The following is a 26,919-nucleotide window of genomic DNA, read 5'->3' as shown; positions in this document are numbered from 1 at the left end:
CCTTCCCAACTGTGACACATGGGTACGTCCTAGACTGAATGGGTTAAAGTAACCTTGTTAATTTTATTTTATTGACATGTTTGAGAACTTTCACCATTTTGATCTTTTTTATCACACGTTAGAGGGAATTGCATCAACAAAATAAAAGAAACTTTGGACGTTGATATTTTTACTCATTTTACTACATTGATAAATTCTGTAAATATTGTTATAAATTAGATACAAAATGTTTTATGGGAACTTCAGATTAGGAAAAACAGGATCATTTTAACTTCCCCTTTTCAATGTTTCAGTTGGTTGTTTTTTTTTTTTTAAATATATAAAAATTAATAAAATATAGTAAAAAAAAAAAATAAAATCCTGGTTTTCTCTAAAGCACACACCGTACTTTATGGGAGACCAAAGCGGATGCTCCATAGTTGCCACAGTAGTGACATGTCCGCAACATTTATTGGACTGTCCACCTTTGATGGTGGCAGAGTGAGCTATCTGAGGATCAGTCAGTGAGCGCATTCTGCACGGAGCGTTTAGAGCTCCGATCTGTGCTTTCTGAGCTCCTCTCTTCTAATTTAGGATACAATAAAGTAGAATGGACTCTGGAAACAAAGAGCCTTGACTGATACATTGTAACAAACCAGCAGGATGAGATGTAATAATTAACTCGTCGCTTTCCTGCTCATTTCTAGGGGGAAAACGGGATGAACAAGAAGATCACCAGCAGCAGAAAGCCCTGAAGATGATGAAGAAGCAGCTGAAGAGACTCTTGTCTCAGCCCATATTCAGGAACGTCATGAAAACCAAGTACCCGACGCAGAGCGGCCGCCTGCCCCTGCCCAGCCTGCCCCTCAGCACTGCGCAGAGCGCCCTGCACACAGTGTCCGAGGCCAGGGCCAAGGAGAAGCCGAAAAAGCACAAATCCTGATGGGAATCCTCCCTGTACAGACACTGCAGCTGCGGGGAGCGGCCACCGGGTGGAGCTGATCCTGCAGAATGGGGGGCAATGGGCAGACTGGACACTTGAGAATTAGTTGGGGGTATGTGGGGGGCTTTGTGCTGCCCCTGCCTCATGCAGATATGTCTGCCCCATCTCATGTAACAATCACTGCGCTTTATACAACCATGGAAAGTAACGTTCAGGCAGGTGGGGACCTAATGAGACCCTCAGAGATGTCCCCTCTCCTCATAGCCAGACCTGGAGGCTAGAGGGTTAATAAATTGAGGTGTAGATTGGATCCCATGGTCACAGTTTTGCGCCATATACACAGATCTACAGACGCCCGAACATTTCAGTCCTGGGCAGTGACCCCTATACCGGGGTGACCCCTTCCTCCTTGTACAGCAGGGTGTAATGGTCGTTGTGGTACAGCATATAGACGCAGGGGTGGGATCCCTCCGGGAACACGTGGCGGGTTATCACAGTGTCTCTGGAGTCCACGTATTCCACCTGCAGCGGGATATCCAGCGCCCGGGTCACAGCCGCGATCTGGATGTGGTCGCACACCGCCGTCATGGGCTCCACCTTCTAGAAGGAAGTGATAAAACATACAAGAGGTTCTGCTACTAGATAATGATTGGATCCCATACACATGCATGCTCATTTTGGCTGAGTGTGCGTGTGATTTTTTTTTTTATTTATTGATTAAAGGGGTAGTGTCCTCTGAGGATAAGCGCAGAGCTGTCTGATTGATGGTTGGATATAGTTATGATAAATTCTGTGCAGGAGAGGGATTGGATTGTCCCTTTAATGGGAAGAGGGAACAAAGGATTGGACATATTGCAGTCTATCTGCCCTGACATCTGCTCTCGGCAAAAAGTAGTGAGACCCCTCCCCCCCCCCCATACATGTAATGAGCCTGGACCTGAGCACAGAAGTCCTCCATGCAGCTGGTGTCCTCCAAAAATGGCAGATAGAAGTCGGCTCTGCTCCGGAGGAAGGCGGAGGTGACGAGTCTCAGGTACTGGATGGCGCTCCCCGAGATGTCCGGATGGTTGAAAGCCGTCATGAGGCTGCCCGCTGCCTCCTTCCCCGCTGCCTCCTTGTCTGCCGCCTCCTTGTCCGCCGCTGTATCTACAAGGCTGAGAAACTGAGATCCAACAAGTCACAATATCAACTGAATTAACATGGCGCGGTGCCCTCAGTATTTGGGGCCGGACGCCCACCATTCCCTAAAATATTGCCATTCTTAAAGGAGCGATTCTAAACGCTAACATTTATGCATCATCTCCCCCCTCCTCTGCCCGCTAGCGCACCCTTAGGGTGTTCCAGATCTCGGTCACTGCGCGGTGCCGGCTTCGGCTCATCCTTACAGACTTTGTTACAATCTCATCTTTTTCAAGGTCACAGAATGTTTCATTACACAAAATGTTACAAAGAAGCCATAATCCGCCCTCGGCAGCCGGAGAGGGGAATTATATTGTACAGAATTAGAAACAGATGTCAGTTTTCTTCCCCAAACAGCGCCACCTCTGGCTACAGGCAGTGTGTGGTATCACAGTCTAGCGCCATTAAAGTGAATAGTACTGAGCTGCCCTCTCACATCCTGTGCACGAGGCGACGCTGATACTGGAAGAAAGCGCTTATGTTACAATTCAGGAAAAACGGTTCAAATGTATATCACCTCTCTATAAACTTCCTGAGGGGGCGGGGCCTTCCTGGTGTGATGTCAGATGGGCTGTGAGTTCTAAGCCAATAAGATCTCCATTCCTCCTGCTGCTCCTCCCCTCTTACAGCATGCAGTCTCACACACAAAAGCTGAAGCTGCATCCCCCTCACCTCCCTCTACTCCTCTCAGGTACGCAGTCACACAGAAGCTGCATCCCCCTCACCTCCCTCTGCTCCTCCTCTCAGGTATGCAGTCACACACAGAAGCTGCATCCCCCTCACCTCCCTCTGCTCCTCCTCTCAGGTGTGAAGTCACACACAGAAGCTGCATCCCCCTCACCTCCCTCTGCTCCTCTCAGGTATGCAGTCACACACAGAAGCTGCATCCCCCTCACCTCCCTCTACTCCTCCTCTCAGGTATGCAGTCACACAGAAGATGCATCCCCCTCACCTCCCTCTACTCCTCCTCTCAGGTATGCAGTCATACACAGAAGCTGCATCCCCCTCTGCTCCTGCTCTCAGGTATGCAGTCACACACAGAAGCTGCATCCCCCTCACCTCCCTCTGCTCCTCCTCTCAGGTATGCAGTCACACACAGAACATGCATCCCCCTCACCTCCCTCTGCTCCTCCTCTCAGGTATACAGTCTCACACGCAGAGAAGCTGAAGCTGCATCCCCCTCACCTCCCTCTGCTCCTCCTCTCAGGTATGCAGTCACACACAGAAGCTGCATCCCCCTCACCTCCCTCTGCTCCTCCTCTCAGGTATGCAGTCACACACAGAAGCTGCATCCCCCTCACCTCCCTCTGCTCCTCCTCTCAGGTATGCAGTCACACACAAGCTGCATCCCCCTCACCTCCCTCTGCTCCTCCTCTCAGGTATGCAGTCTCACACACAAAAGCTGAAGCTGCATCCCCCTCACCTCCCTCTGCTCCTCCTCTCAGGTATGCAGTCACACACAGAAGCTGCATCCCCCTCACCTCCCTCTGCTCCTCCTCTCAGGTATGCAGTCACACTGAAGCTGCATCTCCCTCACCTCCCTCTGCTCCTCCTCTCAGGTATGAAGTCACACACAGAAGCTGCATCCCCCTCACCTCCCTCTGCTCCTCCTCTCAGGTATGCAGTCACACACAGAAGCTGCATCCCCCTCACCTCCCTCTGCTCCTCTCAGGTATGCAGTCACACACAGAAGCTGCATCCCCCTCACCTCCCTCTACTCCTCCTCTCAGGTATGCAGTCATACACAGAAGCTGCATCCCCCTCTGCTCCTGCTCTCAGGTATGCAGTCACACACAACATGCATCCCCCTCACCTCCCTCTGCTCCTCCTCTCAGGTATACACTCTCACACGCAGAGAAGCTGAAGCTGCATCCCCCTCACCTCCCTCTGCTCCTCCTCTCAGGTATGCAGTCACACACAGAAGCTGCATCCCCCTCACCTCCCTCTGCTCCTCCTCTCAGGTATGCAGTCACACACAGAAGCTGCATCCCCCTCACCTCCCTCTGCTCCTCCTCTCAGGTATACAGTCACACACAGAAGCTGCATCCCCCCTCACCTCCCTCTGCTCCTCCTCTCAGGTATACAGTCACACACAGAAGCTGCATCCCCCTCACCTCCCTCTGCTCCTCTCAGGTATGCAGTCACACACAGAAGCTGCATCCCCCTCACCTCCCTCTACTCCTCCTCTCAGGTATGCAGTCACACACAGAAGCTGCATCCCCCTCACCTCCCTCTACTCCTCCTCTCAGGTATGCAGTCACACACAGAAGCTGCATCCCCCTCACCTCCCTCTGCTCCTCCTCTCAGGTATGCAGTCACACACAGAAGCTGCATCCCCCTCACCTCCCTCTGCTCCTCCTCTCAGGTATGCAGTCACACACAGAACATGCATCCTCCTCACCTCCCTCTGCTCCTCCTCTCAGGTATGCAGTCACACACAGAAGCTGCATCCCCCTCACCTCCCTCTACTCCTCCTCTCAGGTATGCAGTCACACACAGAAGCTGCATCCCCCTCACCTCCCTCTACTCCTCCTCTCAGGTATGCAGTCACACGCAGAAGCTGCATCCTCCTCACCGGTATGCAGTCACACACAGAACATGCATCCCCCTCATCTCTCTCTGCTCCTCCTCTCAGGTATGTAGTTTTACACACAGCAGCTGTATCTCCCTCACCTCACTTTGTGCTCCTCTCAGGTATGCAGTCACACACAGAAGCTGCATCCCCCTCACCTCCCTCTGCTCCTGCTCTCAGGTATGCAGTCACACACAGAAGCTGCATATCCCCCTCACCTCCCTCTGCTCCTCCTCTCAGGTATGCAGTCACACACAGAAGCTGCATCCCCCTCACCTCCCTCTGCTCCTCCTCTCAGGTATACAGTCACACACAGAAGCTGCATCACCCTCACCTCCCTCTACTCCTCCTCTCAGGTATGCAGTCACACACAGAAGCTGCATCCCCCTCACCTCCCTCTACTCCTCCTCTCAGGTATGCAGTCACACACAGAAGCTGCATCCCCCTCACCTCCCTCTGCTCCTGCTCTCAGGTATGCAGTCACACACAGAAGCTGCATCCCCCTCACCTCCCTCTGCTCCTCCTCTCAGGTATACAGTCACACACAGAAGCTGCATCCCCCTCACCTCCCTCTACTCCTCCTCTCAGGTATGCAGTCACACACAGAAGCTGCATATCCCCCTCACCTCCCTCTGCTCCTCCTCTCAGGTATGCAGTCACACAAGATGCATCCCCCTCACCTCCTCTCAGGTATGCAGTCACACACAGAAGCTGCATCCCCCTCACCTCCCTCTACTCCTCCTCTCAGGTATGCAGTCACACACAGAAGCTGCATCCCCCTCACCTCCCTCTACTCCTCCTCTCAGGTATGCAGTCACACACAGAAGCTGCATCCCCCTCACCTCCCTCTGCTCCTCCTCTCAGGTATACAGTCACACACAGAAGCTGCATCCCCCCTCACCTCCCTCTGCTCCTCCTCTCAGGTATACAGTCACACACAGAAGCTGCATCCCCCTCACCTCCCTTTGCTCCTCTCAGGTATGCAGTCACACAAGATGCATCCCCCTCACCTCCCTCTGCTCCTCTCAGGTATGCAGTCACACACAGAAGCTGCATCCCCCTCACCTCCCTCTGCTCCTCCTCTCAGGTATGCAGTCACACACAGAACATGCATCCCCCTCATCTCTCTCTGCTCCTCTCAGGTATGCAGTCACACAGAAGATGCATCCCCCTCACCTCCCTCTGCTCCTCCTCTCAGGTATGAAGTCACACACAGAAGATGCATCCCCCTCACCTCCCTCTGCTCCTCCTCTCAGGTATGAAGTCACACACAGAAGCTGCATCCCCCTCACCTCCCTCTGCTCCTCTCAGGTATGCAGTCACACACAGAAGCTGCATCCCCCTCACCTCCCTCTACTCCTCCTCTCAGGTATGCAGTCACACACAGAACATGCATCCCCCTCATCTCTCTCTGCTCCTCTCAGGTATGCAGTCACACAGAAGATGCATCCCCCTCACCTCCCTCTGCTCCTCCTCTCAGGTATGCAGTCACACACAGAAGCTGCATCCCCCTCACCTCCCTCTGCTCCTCCTCTCAGGTATGCAGTCACACACAGAAGCTGCATCCCCCTCACCTCCCTCTGCTCCTCCTCTCAGGTATGCAGTCACACACAGAAGCTGCATCCCCCTCACCTCCCTCTGCTCCTCCTCTCAGGTATGCAGTCACACACAGAAGCTGCATCCCCCTCACCTCCCTCTGCTCCTCCTCTCAGGTATGCAGTCACACACAGAAGCTGCATCCCCCTCACCTCCCTCTGCTCCTCCTCTCAGGTATGCAGTCTTACACACAGAAGATGCATCCCCCTCACCTCCCTCTGCTCCTCCTCTCAGGTATGCAGTCACACACAGAAGCTGCATCCCCCTCACCTCCCTCTGCTCCTGCTCTCAGGTATGCAATCACACACAGAAGCTGCATCCCCCTCACCTCCCTCTGCTCCTCCTCTCAGGTATGCAGTCACACTGAAGCTGCATCCCCCTCACCTCCCTCTACTCCTCCTCTCAGGTATGCAGTCACACACAGAAGCTGCATATCCCCCTCACCTCCCTCTGCTCCTCCTCTCAGGTATGCAGTCTTACACACAGAAACTGCATCCCCCTCACCTCCCTCTGTGCTCCTCCTCTCAGGTATGCAGTCTTACACACACAGAAGATGCATCCACCTCACCTCCTTCTGCTCCTCCTCTCAGGTATGCAGTCACACACACAGAACATGCATCCCCCTCATCTCTCTCTGCTCCTCCTCTCAGGTACGCAGTCACACACAGAAGCTGCATCCCCCTCACCTCCTCCTCTCAGGTATGCAGTCACACAGAAGATGCATCCTCCTCACCGCCTCCTCTCAGGTATGCAGTCACACAGAAGATGCATCCCCCTCACCTCCTCCTCTCAGGTATGCAGTCACACAGAAGATGCATCCCCCTCACCTCCATCTGCTCCTCCTCTCAGGTATGCAGTCACACAGAAGCTGCATCCCCCTCACCTCCCTCTGCTCCTCCTCTCAGGTATGCAGTCACACAGAAGATGCATCCCCCTCACCTCCCTCTGCTCCTCCTCTCAGGTATGCAGTCTCACACAGAAGCTGCATCCCCCTCACCTCCCTCTGCTCCTCTCAGGTATGCAGTCACACACAGAAGCTGCATCCCCCTCACCTCCCTCTGCTCCTCCTCTCAGGTATGCAGTCACACTGAAGCTGCATCCCCCTCACCTCCCTCTGCTCCTCCTCTCAGGTACGCAGTCACACTGAAGCTGCATCCCCCTCACCTCCCTCTGCTCCTCTCAGGTATGCAGTCACACAGAAGCTGCATCCCCCTCACCTCCCTCTGCTCCTCCTCTCAGGTATGCAGTCACACTGAAGCTGCATCCCCCTCACCTCCCTCTGCTCCTCCTCTCAGGTACGCAGTCACACTGAAGCTGCATCCCCCTCACCTCCCTCTGCTCCTCCTCTCAGGTATGAAGTCACACACAGAAGATGCATCCCCCTCACCTCCCTCTGCTCCTCCTCTCAGGTATGCAGTCACACACAGAAGCTGCATCCCCCTCACCTCCCTCTGCTCCTCCTCTCAGGTATGCAGTCTTACACACAGAAGATGCATCCCCCTCACCTCCCTCTGCTCCTCCTCTCAGGTATGCAGTCACACACAGAAGCTGCATCCCCCTCACCTCCCTCTGCTCCTGCTCTCAGGTATGCAATCACACACAGAAGATGCATCCCCCTCACCTCCCTCTACTCCTCCTCTCAGGTATGCAGTCACACACAGAAGCTGCATATCCCCCTCACCTCCCTCTGCTCCTCCTCTCAGGTATGCAGTCTTACACACAGAAACTGCATCCCCCTCACCTCCCTCTGTGCTCCTCCTCTCAGGTATGCAGTCTTACACACACAGAAGATGCATCCCCCTCACCTCCTTCTGCTCCTCCTCTCAGGTATGCAGTCACACACACAGAACATGCATCCCCCTCATCTCTCTCTGCTCCTCTCAGGTACGCAGTCACACACAGAAGCTGCATCCCCCTCACCTCCTCCTCTCAGGTATGCAGTCACACAGAAGATGCATCCCCCTCACCTCCTCCTCTCAGGTATGCAGTCACACAGAAGATGCATCCCCCTCACCTCCATCTGCTCCTCCTCTCAGGTATGCAGTCACACAGAAGCTGCATCCCCCTCACCTCCCTCTGCTCCTCCTCTCAGGTATGCAGTCACACAGAAGATGCATCCCCCTCACCTCCCTCTGCTCCTCCTCTCAGGTATGCAGTCACACACAGAAGCTGCATCCCCCTCACCTCCCTCTGCTCCTCCTCTCAGGTATGCAGTCACACAGAAGATGCATCCCCCTCACCTCCATCTGCTCCTCCTCTCAGGTATGCAGTCACACAGAAGCTGCATCCCCCTCACCTCCCTCTGCTCCTCCTCTCAGGTATGCAGTTACACAGAAGATGCATCCCCCTCACCTCCCTCTGCTCCTCCTCTCAGGTATGCAGTCTCACACAGAAGCTGCATCCCCCTCACCTCCCTCTGCTCCTCCTCTCAGGTATGCAGTCACACACAGAAGCTGCATCCCCCTCACCTCCCTCTGCTCCTCCTCTCAGGTATGCAGTCACACTGAAGCTGCATCCCCCTCACCTCCCTCTGCTCCTCCTCTCAGGTACGCAGTCACACTGAAGCTGCATCCCCCTCACCTCCCTCTGCTCCTCTCAGGTATGCAGTCACACAGAAGCTGCATCCCCCTCACCTCCCTCTGCTCCTCCTCTCAGGTATGCAGTCACACTGAAGCTGCATCCCCCTCACCTCCCTCTGCTCCTCTCAGGTATGCAGTCACACACAGAAGCTGCATCCCCCTCTGCTCCTGCTCTCAGGTATGCAGTCACACACAGAAGCTGCATCCCCCTCACCTCCCTCTGCTCCTCCTCTCAGGTACGCAGTCACACACAGAAGCTGCATCTCCCTCACCTCCATCTGCTCCTCCTCTCAGGTATGCAGTCACACACAGAAGCTGCATCCCCCTCTGCTCCTCCTCTCAGGTATGCAGTCACACACAGAAGCTGCATCCCCCTCTGCTCCTCCTCTCAGGTATGCAGTCACACACAGAAGCTGCATCCCCCTCTGCTCCTGCTCTCAGGTATGCAGTCACACACAGAAGCTGCATCCCCCTCACCTCCCTCTGCTCCTCTCAGGTATGCAGTCACACACAGAAGCTGCATCCCCCTCTGCTCCTCCTCTCAGGTATGCAGTCACACACAGAAGCTGCATCCCCCTCACCTCCCTCTGCTCCTCCTCTCAGGTATGCAGTCACACACAGAAGCTGCATCCCCCTCACCTCCCTCTACTCCTCTCAGGTATGCAGTCACACACAGAAGCTGCATCCCCCTCACCTCCCTCTACTCCTCTCAGGTATGCAGTCACACACAGAAGCTGCATCCCCCTCTGCTCCTCCTCTCAGGTATGCAGTCACACACAGAAGCTGCATCCCCCTCACCTCCCTCTGCTCCTCCTCTCAGGTATGCAGTCACACACAGAAGCTGCATCCCCCTCTGCTCCTCCTCTCAGGTATGCAGTCACACACAGAAGCTGCATCCCCCTCACCTCCCTCTACTCCTCCTCTCAGGTATGCAGTCACACACAGAAGCTGCATCCTCCTCACCGGTATGCAGTCACACACAGAACATGCATCCCCCTCATCTCTCTCTGCTCCTCTCAGGTATGCAGTCACACAGAAGATGCATCCCCCTCACCTCCCTCTACTCCTCCTCTCAGGTATGCAGTCACACACAGAAGCTGCATCCCCCTCACCTCCCTCTACTCCTCTCAGGTATGCAGTCACACACAGAAGCTGCATCCCCCTCTGCTCCTCCTCTCAGGTATGCAGTCACACACAGAAGATGCATCCCCCTCACCTCCCTCTGCTCCTCCTCTCAGGTATGCAGTCACACACAGAAGCTGCATCCCCCTCACCTCCCTCTGCTCCTCCTCTCAGGTATGCAGCCTTACACACAGAAGCTGCATCCCCCTCACCTCCCTCTGCTCCTCCTCTCAGGTATGAAGTCACACACAGAAGATGCATCCCCCTCACCTCCCTCTGCTCCTCCTCTCAGGTATGCAGTCACACACAGAAGCTGCATCCCCCTCACCTCCCTCTGCTCCTCCTCTCAGGTATGCAGTCACACACAGAAGCTGCATCCCCCTCACCTCCCTCTGCTCCTCCTCTCAGGTATGCAGTCACACACAGAAGCTGCATCCCCCTCACCTCCCTCTGCTCCTCCTCTCAGGTATGCAGTCTTACACACAGAAACTGCATCCCCCTCACCTCCCTCTGCTCCTCCTCTCAGGTATGCAGTCTTACACACACAGAAGATGCATCCCCCTCACCTCCTTCTGCTCCTCCTCTCAGGTATGCAGTCACACACACAGAACATGCATCCCTCTCATCTCTCTCTGCTCCTCCTCTCAGGTACGCAGTCACACACAGAAGCTGCATCCCCCTCACCTCCTCCTCTCAGGTATGCAGTCACACAGAAGATGCATCCCCCTCACCTCCTCCTCTCAGGTATGCAGTCACACAGAAGATGCATCCCCCTCACCTCCTCCTCTCAGGTATGCAGTCACACACAGAAGCTGCATCCCCCTCACCTCCCTCTGCTCCTCCTCTCAGGTATGCAGTCACACAGAAGATGCATCCCCCTCACCTCCCTCTGCTCCTCCTCTCAGGTATGCAGTCTCACACAGAAGCTGCATCCCCCTCACCTCCCTCTGCTCCTCCTCTCAGGTATGCAGTCACACACAGAAGCTGCATCCCCCTCACCTCCCTCTGCTCCTCCTCTCAGGTATGCAGTCACACTGAAGCTGCATCCCCCTCACCTCCCTCTGCTCCTCCTCTCAGGTACGCAGTCACACTGAAGCTGCATCCCCCTCACCTCCCTCTGCTCCTCTCAGGTATGCAGTTACACACAGAAGCTGCATCCCCCTCACCTCCCTCTGCTCAACTCAGGTATGAAGTCACACACAGAAGCTGCATCCCCCTCACCTCCCTCTGCTCAACTCAGGTATGAAGTCACACACAGAAGCTGCATCCCCCTCACCTCCCTCTGCTCCTCCTCTCAGGTATGCAGTCACACACAGAAGCTGCATCCCCCTCTGCTCCTGCTCTCAGGTATGCAGTCACACACAGAAGCTGCATCCCCCTCTCCTCCCTCTGCTCCTCCTCTCAGGTACGCAGTCACACACAGAAGCTGCATCCCCCTCACCTCCCTCTGCTCCTCCTCTCAGGTATGCAGTCACACACAGAAGCTGCATCCCCCTCTGCTCCTCCTCTCAGGTATGCAGTCACACACAGAAGCTGCATCCCCCTCTGCTCCTCCTCTCAGGTATGCAGTCACACACAGAAGCTGCATCCCCCTCACCTCCCTCTACTCCTCCTCTCAGGTATGCAGTCACACACAGAAGCTGCATCCCCCTCACCTCCCTCTACTCCTCCTCTCAGGTATGCAGTCACACACAGAAGCTGCATCCCCCTCACCTCCCTCTACTCCTCCTCTCAGGTATGCAGTCACACACAGAAGCTGCATCCCCCTCTGCTCCTCCTCTCAGGTATGCAGTCACACACAGAAGCTGCATCCCCCTCTGCTCCTCCTCTCAGGTATGCAGTCACACACAGAAGCTGCATCCCCCTCACCTCCCTCTACTCCTCCTCTCAGGTATGCAGTCACACACAGAAGCTGCATCCCCCTCACCTCCCTCTACTCCTCCTCTCAGGTATGCAGTCACACACAGAAGCTGCATCCCCCTCTGCTCCTGCTCTCAGGTATGCAGTCACACACAGAAGCTGCATCCCCCTCTGCTCCTGCTCTCAGGTATGCAGTCACACACAGAAGCTGCATCCCCCTCACCTCCCTCTGCTCCTCCTCTCAGGTATGCAGTCACACACAGAAGCTGCATCCCCCTCTGCTCCTGCTCTCAGGTATGCAGTCACACACAGAAGCTGCATCCCCCTCTCCTCCCTCTGCTCCTCCTCTCAGGTACGCAGTCACACACAGAAGCTGCATCCCCCTCACCTCCCTCTACTCCTCCTCTCAGGTATGCAGTTACACACAGAAGCTGCATCCCCCTCTGCTCCTCCTCTCAGGTATGCAGTCACACACAGAAGCTGCATCCCCCTCTGCTCCTCCTCTCAGGTATGCAGTCACACACAGAAGCTGCATCCCCCTCACCTCCCTCTACTCCTCCTCTCAGGTATGCAGTCACACACAGAAGCTGCATCCCCCTCACCTCCCTCTACTCCTCCTCTCAGGTATGCAGTCACACACAGAAGCTGCATCCCCCTCTGCTCCTGCTCTCAGGTATGCAGTCACACACAGAAGCTGCATCCCCCTCACCTCCCTCTACTCCTCTCAGGTATGCAGTCACACACAGAAGCTGCATCCCCCTCTGCTCCTCCTCTCAGGTATGCAGTCACACACAGAAGCTGCATCCCCCTCACCTCCCTCTACTCCTCCTCTCAGGTATGCAGTCACACACAGAAGCTGCATCCTCCTCACCGGTATGCAGTCACACACAGAACATGCATCCCCCTCATCTCTCTCTGCTCCTCTCAGGTATGCAGTCACACAGAAGATGCATCCCCCTCACCTCCCTCTGCTCCTCCTCTCAGGTATGCAGTCACACACAGAAGATGCATACCCCTCACCTCCCTCTGCTCCTCCTCTCAGGTATGCAGTCACACACAGAAGCTGCATCCCCCTCACCTCCCTCTGCTCCTCCTCTCAGGTATGCAGTCTTACACACAGAAGATGCATCCCCCTCACCTCCCTCTGCTCCTCCTCTCAGGTATGTAGTTTTACACACAGAAGCTGCATCCCCCTCTGCTCCTCCTCTCAGGTATGCAGTCACACACAGAAGCTGCATCCCCCTCACCTCCCTCTACTCCTCCTCTCAGGTATGCAGTCACACACAGAACATGCATCCCCCTCATCTCTCTCTGCTCCTCTCAGGTATGCAGTCACACAGAAGATGCATCCCCCTCACCTCCATCTGCTCCTCCTCTCAGGTATGCAGTCACACACAGAAGCTGCATCCCCCTCACCTCCCTCTGCTCCTCCTCTCAGGTATGCAGTCACACACAGAAGCTGCATCCCCCTCACCTCCCTCTGCTCCTCCTCTCAGGTATGCAGTCACACTGAAGCTGCATCCCCCTCACCTCCCTCTGCTCCTCCTCTCAGGTACGCAGTCACACTGAAGCTGCATCCCCCTCACCTCCCTCTGCTCCTCTCAGGTATGCAGTTACACACAGAAGCTGCATCCCCCTCACCTCCCTCTGCTCAACTCAGGTATGAAGTCACACACAGAAGCTGCATCCCCCTCACCTCCCTCTGCTCCTCCTCTCAGGTATGCAGTCACACACAGAAGCTGCATCCCCCTCTGCTCCTGCTCTCAGGTATGCAGTCACACACAGAAGCTGCATCCCCCTCTCCTCCCTCTGCTCCTCCTCTCAGGTACGCAGTCACACACAGAAGCTGCATCCCCCTCACCTCCCTCTGCTCCTCCTCTCAGGTATGCAGTCACACACAGAAGCTGCATCCCCCTCTGCTCCTCCTCTCAGGTATGCAGTCACACATAGAAGCTGCATCCCCCTCTGCTCCTCCTCTCAGGTATGCAGTCACACACAGAAGCTGCATCCCCCTCACCTCCCTCTACTCCTCCTCTCAGGTATGCAGTCACACACAGAAGCTGCATCCCCCTCACCTCCCTCTACTCCTCCTCTCAGGTATGCAGTCACACACAGAAGCTGCATCCCCCTCACCGGTATGCAGTCACACACAGAAGCTGCATCCTCCTCACCGGTATGCAGTCACACACAGAAGCTGCATCCCCCTCACCTCCCTCTACTCCTCCTCTCAGGTATGCAGTCACACACAGAAGCTGCATCCCCCTCTGCTCCTCCTCTCAGGTATGCAGTCACACACAGAAGCTGCATCCCCCTCTGCTCCTCCTCTCAGGTATGCAGTCACACACAGAAGCTGCATCCCCCTCACCTCCCTCTACTCCTCCTCTCAGGTATGCAGTCACACACAGAAGCTGCATCCCCCTCACCTCCCTCTACTCCTCCTCTCAGGTATGCAGTCACACACAGAAGCTGCATCCCCCTCTGCTCCTGCTCTCAGGTATGCAGTCACACACAGAAGCTGCATCCCCCTCACCTCCCTCTGCTCCTCCTCTCAGGTATGCAGTCACACACAGAAGCTGCATCCCCCTCTGCTCCTGCTCTCAGGTATGCAGTCACACACAGAAGCTGCATCCCCCTCTCCTCCCTCTGCTCCTCCTCTCAGGTACGCAGTCACACACAGAAGCTGCATCCCCCTCACCTCCCTCTACTCCTCCTCTCAGGTATGCAGTCACACACAGAAGCTGCATCCCCCTCTGCTCCTCCTCTCAGGTATGCAGTCACACACAGAAGCTGCATCCCCCTCTGCTCCTCCTCTCAGGTATGCAGTCACACACAGAAGCTGCATCCCCCTCACCTCCCTCTACTCCTCCTCTCAGGTATGCAGTCACACACAGAAGCTGCATCCCCCTCACCTCCCTCTACTCCTCCTCTCAGGTATGCAGTCACACACAGAAGCTGCATCCCCCTCTGCTCCTGCTCTCAGGTATGCAGTCACACACAGAAGCTGCATCCCCCTCACCTCCCTCTACTCCTCTCAGGTATGCAGTCACACACAGAAGCTGAATCCCCCTCTGCTCCTCCTCTCAGGTATGCAGTCACACACAGAAGCTGCATCCCCCTCACCTCCCTCTACTCCTCCTCTCAGGTATGCAGTCACACACAGAAGCTGCATCCTCCTCACCGGTATGCAGTCACACACAGAACATGCATCCCCCTCATCTCTCTCTGCTCCTCTCAGGTATGCAGTCACACAGAAGATGCATCCCCCTCACCTCCCTCTGCTCCTCCTCTCAGGTATGCAGTCACACACAGAAGATGCATCCCCCTCACCTCCCTCTGCTCCTCCTCTCAGGTATGCAGTCACACACAGAAGCTGCATCCCCCTCACCTCCCTCTGCTCCTCCTCTCAGGTATGCAGTCTTACACACAGAAGATGCATCCCCCTCACCTCCCTCTGCTCCTCCTCTCAGGTATGTAGTTTTACACACAGAAGCTGCATCCCCCTCTGCTCCTCCTCTCAGGTATGCAGTCACACACAGAAGCTGCATCCCCCTCACCTCCCTCTGCTCCTCCTCTCAGGTATGCAGTCTTACACACAGCAGCTGTATCTCCCTCACCTCACTTTGTGCTCCTCTCAGGTATGCAGTCTTACACACAGAAGCTGCACCCCCCTCACCTCCCTCTGTGCTCCTCCTCTCAGGCATACAGTCACACACAGAAGATGCATCCCCCTCACCTCCCTCTGCTCCTTCTCTCAGGTATGCAGTCTTACACACAGAAGATGCATCCCCCTCACCTCCCTCTGCTCCTTCTCTCAGGTATGCAGTGTTACACACAGAAACTGCATCCCCCTCACCTCCCTCTGTGCTCCTCCTCTCAGGTATGCAGTCTTACACACACAGAAGATGCATCCCCCTCACCTCCTTCTGCTCCTCCTCTCAGGTATGCAGTCACACACACAGAACATGCATCCCCCTCATCTCTCTCTGCTCCTCCTCTCAGGTATGCAGTCACACAGAAGATGCATCCCCCTCACCTCCTCCTCTCAGGTATGCAGTCACACAGAAGATGCATCCCCCTCACCTCCATCTGCTCCTCCTCTCAGGTATGCAGTCACACAGAAGCTGCATCCCCCTCACCTCCCTCTGCTCCTCCTCTCAGGTATGCAGTCACACAGAAGATGCATCCCCCTCACCTCCCTCTGCTCCTCCTCTCAGGTTTGCATTCACACAGAAGATGCATCCCCCTCACCTCCCTCTGCTCCTCCTCTCAGGTATGCAGTCACACACAGAAGCTGCATCCCCCTCACCTCCCTTTGCTCCTCCTCTCAGGTATGCAGTCACACAGAAGATGCATCCCCCTCACCTCCTCCTCTCAGGTATGCAGTCACACAGAAGATGCATTCCCCTCACCTCCATCTGCTCCTCCTCTCAGGTATGCAGTCACACAGAAGCTGCATCCCCCTCACCTCCCTCTGCTCCTCCTCTCAGGTATGCAGTCACACAGAAGATGCATCCCCCTCACCTCCTCCTCTCAGGTATGCAGTCACACAGAAGATGCATCCCCCTCACCTCCATCTGCTCCTCCTCTCAGGTATGCAGTCACACAGAAGCTGCATCCCCCTCACCTCCCTCTGCTCCTCCTCTCAGGTATGCAGTCACACAGAAGATGCATCCCCCTTACCTCCCTCTGCTCCTCCTCTCAGGTATGCAGTCACACAGAAGATGCATCCCCCTCACCTCCCTCTGCTCCTCCTCTCAGGTTTGCATTCACACAGAAGATGCATCCCCCTTACCTCCCTCTGCTCCTCCTCTCAGGTATGCAGTCACACAGAAGCTGCATCCCCCTCACCTCCCTCTGCTCCTCCTCTCAGGTATGCAGTCACACAGAAGATGCATCCCCCTCACCTCCCTCTGCTCCTCCTCTCAGGTATGCAGTCACACTGAAGCTGCATCCCCCTCACCTCCCTCTGCTCCTCCTCTCAGGTATGCAGTCACACACAGAAGCTGCATCCCCCTCACCTCCCTCTGCTCCTCCTCTCAGGTTTGCATTCACACAGAAGATGCATCCCCCTCACCTCCCTCTGCTCCTCCTCTCAGGTATGCAGTCACACAGAAGATTCATCCCCCTCACCTCCCTCTGCTCCTCCTCTCAGGTATGCAGTCACACAGAAGATTCATCCCCCTCACCTCCCTCTGCTCCTGCTCTCAGGTATGCAGTCACACACAGAAGCTGCATCCCCCTCACCTCCCTCTGTGCTCCTCAGGCATGCATCCTTACACACAGATGCTGCAGCTGCATCCCCCTCACCTCCCTCTGCTCCTCAGGCATGCTGTCTTAGGCCCCTTTCACACGTCAGTGATTCTGGGACGTTTGTGTGTTTTTTTTTCTACGTACCAGAATCACTGACATACGCAGACCCATTATAATGAATGGGTCTGCTCACACATCAGTGATTTTTCACTGCACGTGTCTCCGTGCGGCGTACCCGCGTGTGCGTGATTGCCGCATGGAGACATGTCCATTTTTTTCTGGCATCACTGATGTCCCACGGACCACGCAGTGGTGTGGTCCGTGAAACACGTGCCAGAAAAAAACGTGCTTTTAAAATAAAAATCATTTTTACTCACCCGGCGTCCAGCGATGTCCTCTGCAGCCCGTTTTCCCTGCTCCTTCTGAGCCGGCTCATTACTGTTGCGCATATTCATTATGCGCGACACAGCCGACCCGGAAGCAGCTGCTGCGGGGGTCAGCGCCGGCCGGATGCTGCACCGCGGGAGCGATCAGCACCATGGAGAGCGGGAGCGGGCGCAGGTGAGTTAATCTCTTAAGTGCAATCACGGGGCACGGAGAACGGAGCCCGGATTGCACTTAGACAACACACGTGTGCCGAAATTCACGGCACACGCAGGGACATGTGAGTGTTTTACACATCAGTGAAAAACGTCAGTGTTTTTCACTGACGTGTGAAACGGGCCTTATACAGAGAAGGTGCATCCCCCTCACCTCCCTCTCTGTGCTGCTCCTCTCAGGCATGCATCCTTACACACAGAGATGTTGCAGCTGCATCCCCCTCACCTCCCTCTCTGCTCCTCCTCTCAGGCATGTATCCTTACACACAGAGATGTTGCAGCTGCATCCCCCTCACCTCCCTCTCTGCTCCTCCTCTCAGGCATGCATCCTTACACACAGAGATGTTGCAGCTGCATCCCCCTCACCTCCCTCTCTGCTCCTCCTCTCAGGCATGTATCCTTACACACAGAGATGCTGCAGCTGCATCCCCCTCACCTCCCTCTCTGCTCCTCCTCTCAGGCATGTATCCTTACACACAGAGATGCTGCAGCTGCATCCCCCTCACCTCCCTCTCTGCTCCTCAGGCATGATGTCTTACACATAGAGATGCTGCATCCCCTTCACCTTCCTCTCTGTGCTCCTTGTCTCAGTCTCACACACAGATTCTGCAGCTGCATCCCCCTCCCGTCCCTCCCAGCTCAGACTTACTGTCTCATAGTGCTGTTTATATACATAATCCTGGAATCCGGCAGCGAGGAGATCCTGTTCGCTCTGCATTACCCGCGCTCTAAACCTGTGGAGAAGAACACAGCTGAAGATGGACCCTACAACTACCCATGGGGGTCAGTGACTAATGACATCCCCTCACCAGAGCAAGTCCTGGGGTTTACCACGCAAAGACTCCAGGAAAGCGAAGCCCAGACCCCTATAGAAGCAGCTGCCGTCAGCACAGATCCTGCGGACGGCACAATACTGCCCCTGCAGACCCTGAGGAAGAGGAAAAGACTGAGCTGGGGGACTACAACTCCCAGCATGCCGCGGGAGACCTAGAACCCACCCCCCCTAATTAATTACTTTTATAGTTAAGACAGTGATCAGCGGCGCCAAAAGTGTTTAACAAGAGACCCACCTTCAGTCTGTGCTGCTCCGAGGGCTGCTCGCGGTGCTCGTCTATATACAGCGCGATGGCGGACGTCTCCGATATCAAACCAGACGTGACCGCGGCCTGCAACACAAGAGCCACAGTCACTGACAGCAAGCAGAGATCCATCATCGTCTTTACGCCATTTATCGGTTCTAAGCGTGATTTTATTGTAATTTACATCTTTACCGTTACTGGGCCGCGGTTTTCTTTTTGTTTTTTGTGGCCGCGGTTTTCTTTTTGTTTTTTGTGGCCGCGGTTTTTTTTTTTTACAGATGTTTTAGGCCAATTCATTATTTGTGACTGTTCCCAATGCCTCAGTCTTTGCACAAATGTGGAGGCCAAAATCTGCCGAATTTTATTTTGCACCAATCTAACGTGTGGAATTGTAAAGGATCGTACAAACCTTAACACTAAAAAAAATAATTTTGCACAAAAAATGTCAAACACCAGAGAAAAAAAAGGAAAAAACATACAAGTAAGGAATCGGGGCCATGAAGTGATAGACGGGGGCTCGATATTTGATTCTACAAGGACTAAAGCAGCGGCAGCACCCGGAGAATAATCTGCGTCTTGTGTTATTACCTTTACACCACCAGGGGGCAGTCTATTCATGAGTCATCACCAGCGGCTCCACCTGTGCTGATGTTTCTTACCTTCTTTACAAGGAGCCATGAATAACCAGCGGGAGGATGATGCTGGGACCCCATGAATGTCCTGCAACCTCCACTCACCCCTAGAACTGACACTGCTCCCCGATTCCTCCGCTCGCCCCTAGAGCTGACACTTCTCCCCGCTTCCTCCGCTCGCCCCTAGAGCTGACACTTCTCCCCGATTCTTCAGCTCGCCCCTAGAGCTGACACTTCTCCCCGATTCCTCCGTTCGCCCCTAGAGCTGACACTTCTCCCCGATTCCTCCGCTCGCCCCTAGAGCTGACACTTCTCCCCGATTCCTCCGCTCGCCCCTAGAGCTGACACTTCTCCCCGATTCCTCCGCTCGCCCCTAGAGCTGACACTGCTCCCCGATTACTCCGCTCGCCCCTAGAGCTGACACTGCTCCCCGATTACTCAGCTCGCCCCTAGAGCTGACACCTTCCCGATTCCTCCACTCACCCCTAGAGCTGACACTTCTCCCCGATTCCTCCGCTCACCGCTAGAGCTGTCACTTGTCCCCGATTCCTCAGCTCGCCCCTAGAGCTGACACCTTTCCCGATTCCTCCGCTCGCCCCTAGAGCTGACACTTCTCCCCGATTCCTCCGCTCACCGCTAAAGCTGACACTTGTCCCCGATTCCTCAGCTCGCCCCTAGAGCTGACACCTTTCCCGATTCCTCCGCTCGCCCCTAGAGCTGACACTTCTCCCCGATTCCTCCGCTCACCGCTAGAGCTGACACTTGTCCCAGATTCCTCAGCTCGCCCCTAGAGCTGACACTTCTTCCCGATTCCTCCACTCACCCCCTAGAGCTGACACTTCTCCCCGATTCCTCAGCTCGCCCCTAGAGCTGACACTTGTCCCCGATTACTCAGCTCGCCCCTAGAGCTGACACTTCTCCCCGATTCCTCCGCTCACCCCTAGAGCTGACACCTCCCCGATTCCTCCGCTCGCCCCTAGAGCTGACACTTCTCCCCGATTCCTCCGCTCACCCCTAGAGCTGACACTTCTCCCCGCATCCTCCGCTCACCCCTAGAGCTGACACTTCTCCCCGATTCCTCAGCTCGCCCCTAGAGCTGACACTTCTCCCCGATTCCTCCGCTCACTCCCTAGAGCTGACACTTCTCCCCGATTCCTCCGCTCACTCCCTAGAGCTGACACTTCTCCCCGATTCTTCAGCTCGCCCCTAGAGCTGACACCTCCCCGATTCCTCAGCTCGCCCCTAGAGCTGACACTTCTCCCCGATTCTTCAGCTCGCCCCTAGAGCTGACACTTCTTCCCGATTCCTCAGCTCGCCCCTAGAGCTGACACTTCTTCCCGATTCCTCAGCTCGCCCCTAGAGCTGACACTTCTTCCCGATTCCTCAGCTCGCCCCTAGAGCTGACACTTCTTCCCGATTCCTCCGCTCGCCCCTAGAGCTGACACTTCTCCCCGATTCCTCCGCTCGCCCCTAGAGCTGACACTGCTCCCCGATTACTCAGTTCGCCCCTAGAGCTGACACTTCTCCCCACTTCCTCCGTTCGCCCCTAGAGCTGACACTTCTCCCCACTTCCTCCGTTCGCCCCTAGAGCTAACACTTCTCCCTGATTCCTCAGCTCGCCCCTAGAGCTGACACTTCTTCTTGATTCCTCCACTCACCCCTAGAGCTGACACTTCTCGATTCCTCCGCTCACCCCTAGAGCTGACACTTCTCCCCGATTCCTCAGCTCGCCCCTAGAGCTGACACCTTCCCGATTCCTCCGCTCGCCCCTAGAGCTGACACTTGTCCCCGATTCCTCAGCTCGCCCCTAGAGCTGACACTTCTTCCCGATTCCTCCACTCACCCCCTAGAGCTGACACTTCTCCCCGATTCCTCAGCTCGCCCCTAGAGCTGACACTTCTCCCCGATTCCTCCGCTCACCCCTAGAGCTGACACTTATTCTCGATTCCTCCACTCACCCCTAGAGCTGACACCTCCCCGATTCCTCCGCTCGCCCCTAGAGCTGACACTTCTCCCCGATTCCTCCGCTCACCCCTAGAGCTGACACTTCTCCCCGCATCCTCCGCTCACCCCTAGAGCTGACACTTCTCCCCGATTACTCAGCTCGCCCCTAGAGCTGACACTTCTCCCCGATTCCTCCGCTCACTCCCTAGAGCTGACACTTCTCCCCGATTCTTCAGCTCGCCCCTAGAGCGGACACCTCCCCGATTCCTCAGCTCGCCCCTAGAGCTGACACTTCTTCCCGATTCCTCAGCTCGCCCCTAGAGCTGACACTTCTTCCCGATTCCTCAGCTCGCCCCTAGAGCTGACACTTCTCCCCGATTCCTCAGCTCGCCCCTAGAGCTGACACTTCTTCCCGATTCCTCAGCTCGCCCCTAGAGCTGACACTTCTTCCCGATTCCTCAGCTCGCCCCTAGAGCTGACACTTCTTCCAGATTCCTCAGCTCGCCCCTAGAGCTGACACCTCCCCGATTCCTCAGCTCGCCCCTAGAGCTGACACTTCTCTATGATTCCTCCGCTCGCCCCTAGAGCTGACACTTTTTCCCGATTCCTCCGCTCACACCTAGAGATGACACTTTTTCCCGATTCCTCCGCTCACCCCTAGAGCTGACACTTTTTCCTGATTCTTCAGCTCGCCCCTAGAGCTGACACTTCTTCCCGATTCCTCCGCTCGCCCCTAGAGCTGACACTTCTCCCCGATTCCTCCGCTCACCCCTAGAGCTGACACTTCTCCCCGATTCCTCCGCTCACCCCTAGAGCTGACACCTCCCCGATTCCTCCGCTCGCCCCTAGAGCTGACCCTTCTCCCTAATTCCGCCATTCGCCCCTAGAGCCGACACCTCCCAGATTCCTCCGCTCACCCCCTAGAGCTGACACTTCTTCCCGATTCTTCAGCTCGCCCCTAGAGCTGACCCCTTCTCCCCAATTCCTCCGCTCGCCCCTAGAGCTGACCCTTCTCCCCAATTCCTCCGCTCGCCCCTAGAGCTGACCCTTCTCCCTAATTCCGCCGTTCGCCCCTAGAGCTGACACCTCCCCAATTCCTCCGCTCACCCCCTAGAGCTGACACTTCTCCCCGATTCCTCCGCTCGCCCCTAGAGCTGACCCTTCTCCCCAATTCCTCCGCTCGCCCCTAGAGCTGACACTTCTCCCTAATTCCGCCATTCGCCCCTAGAGCCAACACCTCCCAGATTCCTCCGCTCACCCCTAGAGCTGACACTTTTTCCCGATTCCTCCGCTCACAACTAGAGATGACACTTTTTCCCGATTCCTCCGCTCACCCCTAGAGCTGACACTTTTTCCCGATTCCTCAGCTCGCCCCTAGAGCTGACACTTCTTCCCGATTCCTCCACTCACCCCTAGAGCTGACACTTCTTCCCAATTCCTCCGCTCGCCCCTAGAGCTGACACCTCCCCAATTCCTCCCCTCGTCCCTAGAGCTGACCCTTCTCCCTAATTCCGCCATTCGCCCCTAGAGCCAACACCTCCCCGATTCCTCCGCTCACCCCTAGAGCTGACACTTTTTCCCGATTCCTCCGCTCACAACTAGAGATGACACTTTTTCCCGATTCCTCCGCTCACCCCTAGAGCTGACACTTTTTCCCGATTCCTCAGCTCGCCCCTAGAGCTGACACTTCTTCCCAATTCCTCCGCTCGCCCCTAGAGCTGACCCTTCTCCCCAATTCCTCCGCTCGCCCCTAGAGCTGACCCTTCTCCCTAATTCCGCCGTTCGCCCCTAGAGCTGACACCTCCCCAATTCCTCCGCTCACCCCCTAGAGCTGACACTTCTCTAGGATTCCTCCGCTCGCCCATAGAGCTGACACTTTTTCCCGATTCCTCCGCTCACAACTAGAGATGACACCTCCCCGATTCCTCCGCTCACCCCTAGAGCCGACACTTCTCTATGATTCCTCCACTAACCCCTAGAGCTGACACTTCTTCCCGATTCTTCAGCTCGCCCCTAGAGCTGACACTTCTCCCTAATTCCGCCATTCACCCCTAGAGCCGACACCTCCCAGATTCCTCCGCTCACCCCTAGAGCTGACACTTCTTCCCGATTCTTCAGCTCGCCCCTAGAGCTGACCCCTTCTCCCCAATTCCTCCGCTCGCCCCTAGAGCTGACCCTTCTCCCCAATTCCTCCGCTCGCCCCAAGAGCTGACCCTTCTCCCTAATTCCGCCGTTCGCCCCTAGAGCTGACACCTCCCCAATTCCTCCGCTCACCCCCTAGAGCTGACACTTCTCCCCGATTCCTCCGCTCGCCCCTAGAGCTGACCCTTCTCCCCAATTCCTCCGCTCGCCCCTAGAGCTGACACTTCTCCCTAATGCCGCCATTCGCCCCTAGAGCCAACACCTCCCAGATTCCTCCGCTCACCCCTAGGGCTGACACTTTTTCCCGATTCCTCCGCTCACAACTAGAGATGACACTTTTTCCCGATTCCTCCGCTCACCCCTAGAGCTGACACTTTTTCCCGATTCCTCAGCTCGCCCCTAGAGCTGACACTTCTTCCCGATTCCTCCACTCACCCCTAGAGCTGACACTTCTTCCCAATTCCTCCGCTCGCCCCTAGAGCTGACACCTCCCCGATTCCTCCGCTCGTCCCTAGAGCTGACCCTTCTCCCTAATTCCGCCATTCGCCCCTAGAGCCAACACCTCCCCGATTCCTCCGCTCACCCCCTAGAGCTGACACTTCTTCCCAATTCCTCCGCTCGCCCCTAGAGCTGACCCTTCTCCCCAATTCCTCCGCTCGCCCCTAGAGCTGACCCTTCTCCCTAATTCCGCCATTCGCCCCTAGAGCCGACACCTCCCAGATTCCTCCGCTCACCCCCTAGAGCTGACACTTCTCTATTTTTCCTCCACTCACCCCTAGAGCTGACACTTCTTCCCGATTCTTCAGCTCGCCCCTAGAGCTGACCCCTTCTCCCCAATTCCTCCGCTCGCCCTTAGAGCTGAACCTTCTCCCCAATTCCTCCGCTCGCCCCTAGAGCTGACCCTTCTCCCTAATTCCGCAGTTCGCCCCTAGAGCTGACACCTCCCCAATTCCTCCGCTCACCCCCTAGAGCTGACACTTCTCTATGATTCCTCCGCTCGCCCCTAGAGCTGACACTTTTTCCCGATTCCTCCGCTCACAACTAGAGATGACACTTTTTCCCGATTCCTGCGCTCACCCCTAGAGCTGACACTTTTTCCCCGATTCCTCAGCTCGCCCCTAGAGCTGACACTTCTTCCCGATTCCTCCACTCACCCCTAGAGCTGACACTTCTTCCCAATTCCTCCGCTCGCCCCTAGAGCTGACACCTCCCCGATTCCTCCGCTCGTCCCTAGAGCTGACCCTTCTCCCTAATTCCGCCATTCGGCCCTAGAGCCGACACCTCCCCGATTCCTCCGCTCACCCCCTAGAGCGGACACTTCTTCCCAATTCCTCCGCTCGCCCCTAGAGCTGACCCTTCTCCCCAATTCCTCTGCTCGCCCCTAGAGCTGACCCTTCTCCCTAATTCCGCCGTTCGCCCCTAGAGCTGACACCTCCCCATGATTCCTCCGCTCGCCCCTAGAGCTGACACTTTTTCCCGATTCCTCCGCTCACAACTAGAGCTGACACCTCCCAGATTCCTCCGCTCACCCCTAGAGCTGACTTCTCCCCAATTCCTCAGCTCGCCCCTAGAATTGACACTTCTCCCCGATTCCTCCGCTCACCCCTAGAGCTGACACTTCTCCCCGATTCCTCCGCTCACCCCTAGAGCTGACACCTCCCTGATTCCTCCGCTCGCCCCTAGAGCTGACACTTCTCCCCGATTCCTCCGCTCACCCCTAGAGCTGACCCTTCTCTATGATTCCTCCACTCACCTCTAGAGCTGACACTTCTTCCCGATTCTTCAGCTCGCCATAGAGCTGACCCCTTCTCCCCAATTCCTCCGCTCGCCCCTAGAGCTGACCCTTCTCCCCAATTCCTCCGCTCGCCCCTAGAGCTGACCCTTCTCCCTAATTCCGCTATTCGCCCCTAGAGCTGACACCTCCCCGATTCCTCCGCTCGTCCCTAGAGCTGACCCTTCTCTATGATTCCTCCACTCACCTCTAGAGCTGACACTTCTTCCCGATTCTTCAGCTCGCCCCTAGAGCTGACCCCTTCTCCCCAATTCCTCCGCTCGCCCTTAGAGCTGAACCTTCTCCCCAATTCCTCCGCTCACCCCTAGAGCTGACACTGCTCTATGATTCCTCCACTCACCCCTAGAGCTGACACCTCCCCAATTCCTCCGCTCACCCCCTAGAGCTGACACCTCCCCATGATTCCTCCGCTCGCCCCTAGAGATGACACTTTTTCCCGATTCCTCCGCTCACTCCTAGAGCCGACACTTCTTCCCAATTCTTCAGCTCGCCCCTAGAGCTGACCCTTCTCCCCAATTCCTCCGCTCGCCCCTGGAGCTGACCCTTTTCCCCAATTCCGCCGTTCGCCCCTAGAGCTGACACCTTTTCCTGATTCCTCCGCTCACCCCTAGAGCTGACACTTTTTCCCGATTCCTCCGCTCACCCCTAGAGCTGACACTTTTTCCCGATTCCTCCGCTCACCCCTAGAGCTGACACTTTTTCCCGATTCCTCCGCTCACCCCTAGAGCTGACACTTTTTCCCGATTCCTCCGCTCACCCCTAGAGCTGACACTTTTTCCCGATTCCTCCGCTCACCCCTAGAGCTGACACTTTTTCCCGATTCCTCCGCTCACCCCTAGAGCTGACACTTTTTCCCGATTCCTCCGCTCGCCCCTAGAGCTGACACTTTTTCCCGATTCCTCCGCTCGCCCCTAGAGCTGACACTTTTTCCCGATTCCTCCGCTCGCCCCTAGAGCTGACACTTGTTCCCGATTCCTCCGCTCGCCCCTAGAGCTGACACTTGTTCCCGATTCCTTCGCTCGCCCCTAGAGCTGACACTTGTTCCCGATTCCTCCGCTCGCCCCTAGAGCTGACACTTGTTCCCGATTCCTCCGCTCGCCCCTAGAGCTGACACTTGTTCCCGATTCCTCCGCTCGCCCCTAGAGCTGACACCTCCCCGATTCCTCCGCTCGCCCCTAGAGCTGACACCTCCCAGATTCCTCTGCTCACCCCTAGAGCTGACACTTTTCCCCGATTCCTCAGCTCGCCCCTAGAGCTGACACTTCTTCCTCCAGCAAGTTATTACCTATTAAATGATTTTTCAGGAATGTCCCATTAATGCCCCCAGAGACCCTGTGTGACCCTCGTCCTCACATTACATAGGTTCAGAGCTATGAAGTGACACAATGTAACACTGATCCCCTGCCCCTGCAGCAGTGCTGCCCCTGACTGATACCAGAGGACAATAGCACTCCATGATTAATGCAGAAGATAACAATCTGCAGCTAGACTACTACTCCCAGCAAGCTTGCATTCCCAGCTGTCATGCTGGGACTTGTAGTGTCTGACTAATGTGCGCCCCCAGCCCGCACCAACCATAATGTCACCCCTCTTCCTGCAGAAATCAGCCTCTGCCCTAAATAAAGTCTCCGCCCGCTGCAAGTGACGTCAT

The 26,919-nt window shown here is 55.8% G+C and overlaps 2 protein-coding genes across 2 annotated transcripts in view; one reads left to right on the top strand and one right to left on the bottom strand.

The window, feature by feature from the left end:
• DDX24 (DEAD-box helicase 24) overlaps window positions 1-1,232 on the top strand; it is a 45,072-nt gene extending 43,840 nt beyond the window's left edge. Inside the window, exon 9 of the mRNA XM_075331193.1 lies at window positions 687-1,232. Coding sequence (XP_075187308.1) covers window positions 687-922 — 236 coding nt within the window. The 3' untranslated portion in view covers window positions 923-1,232. The remainder of the gene's footprint in view (window positions 1-686) is intronic.
• On the bottom strand, window positions 96-26,889 carry OTUB2 (OTU deubiquitinase, ubiquitin aldehyde binding 2). Its single transcript, XM_075331194.1, has 6 exons — window positions 26,844-26,889; window positions 18,750-18,845; window positions 18,489-18,607; window positions 18,329-18,413; window positions 1,860-2,084; window positions 96-1,522 (listed from the first exon to the last, which is right to left on the bottom strand). Exons 1-6 carry the CDS (start codon window positions 26,844-26,846, stop codon window positions 1,307-1,309), a joined length of 744 nt encoding a protein of 247 aa, XP_075187309.1. The 5' UTR covers window positions 26,847-26,889; the 3' UTR covers window positions 96-1,306.
• Between the last annotated feature and the right edge of the window lie 30 nt (window positions 26,890-26,919).

Source organism: Anomaloglossus baeobatrachus, chromosome 12 (assembly GCF_048569485.1).
Source record: "Anomaloglossus baeobatrachus isolate aAnoBae1 chromosome 12, aAnoBae1.hap1, whole genome shotgun sequence".
Taxonomy (NCBI): Eukaryota; Metazoa; Chordata; class Amphibia; order Anura; family Aromobatidae; genus Anomaloglossus; species Anomaloglossus baeobatrachus.
The sequence above is the reverse complement of the archived record's forward strand: the minus strand, read 5'-3'. Positions and strand labels throughout refer to the sequence as shown.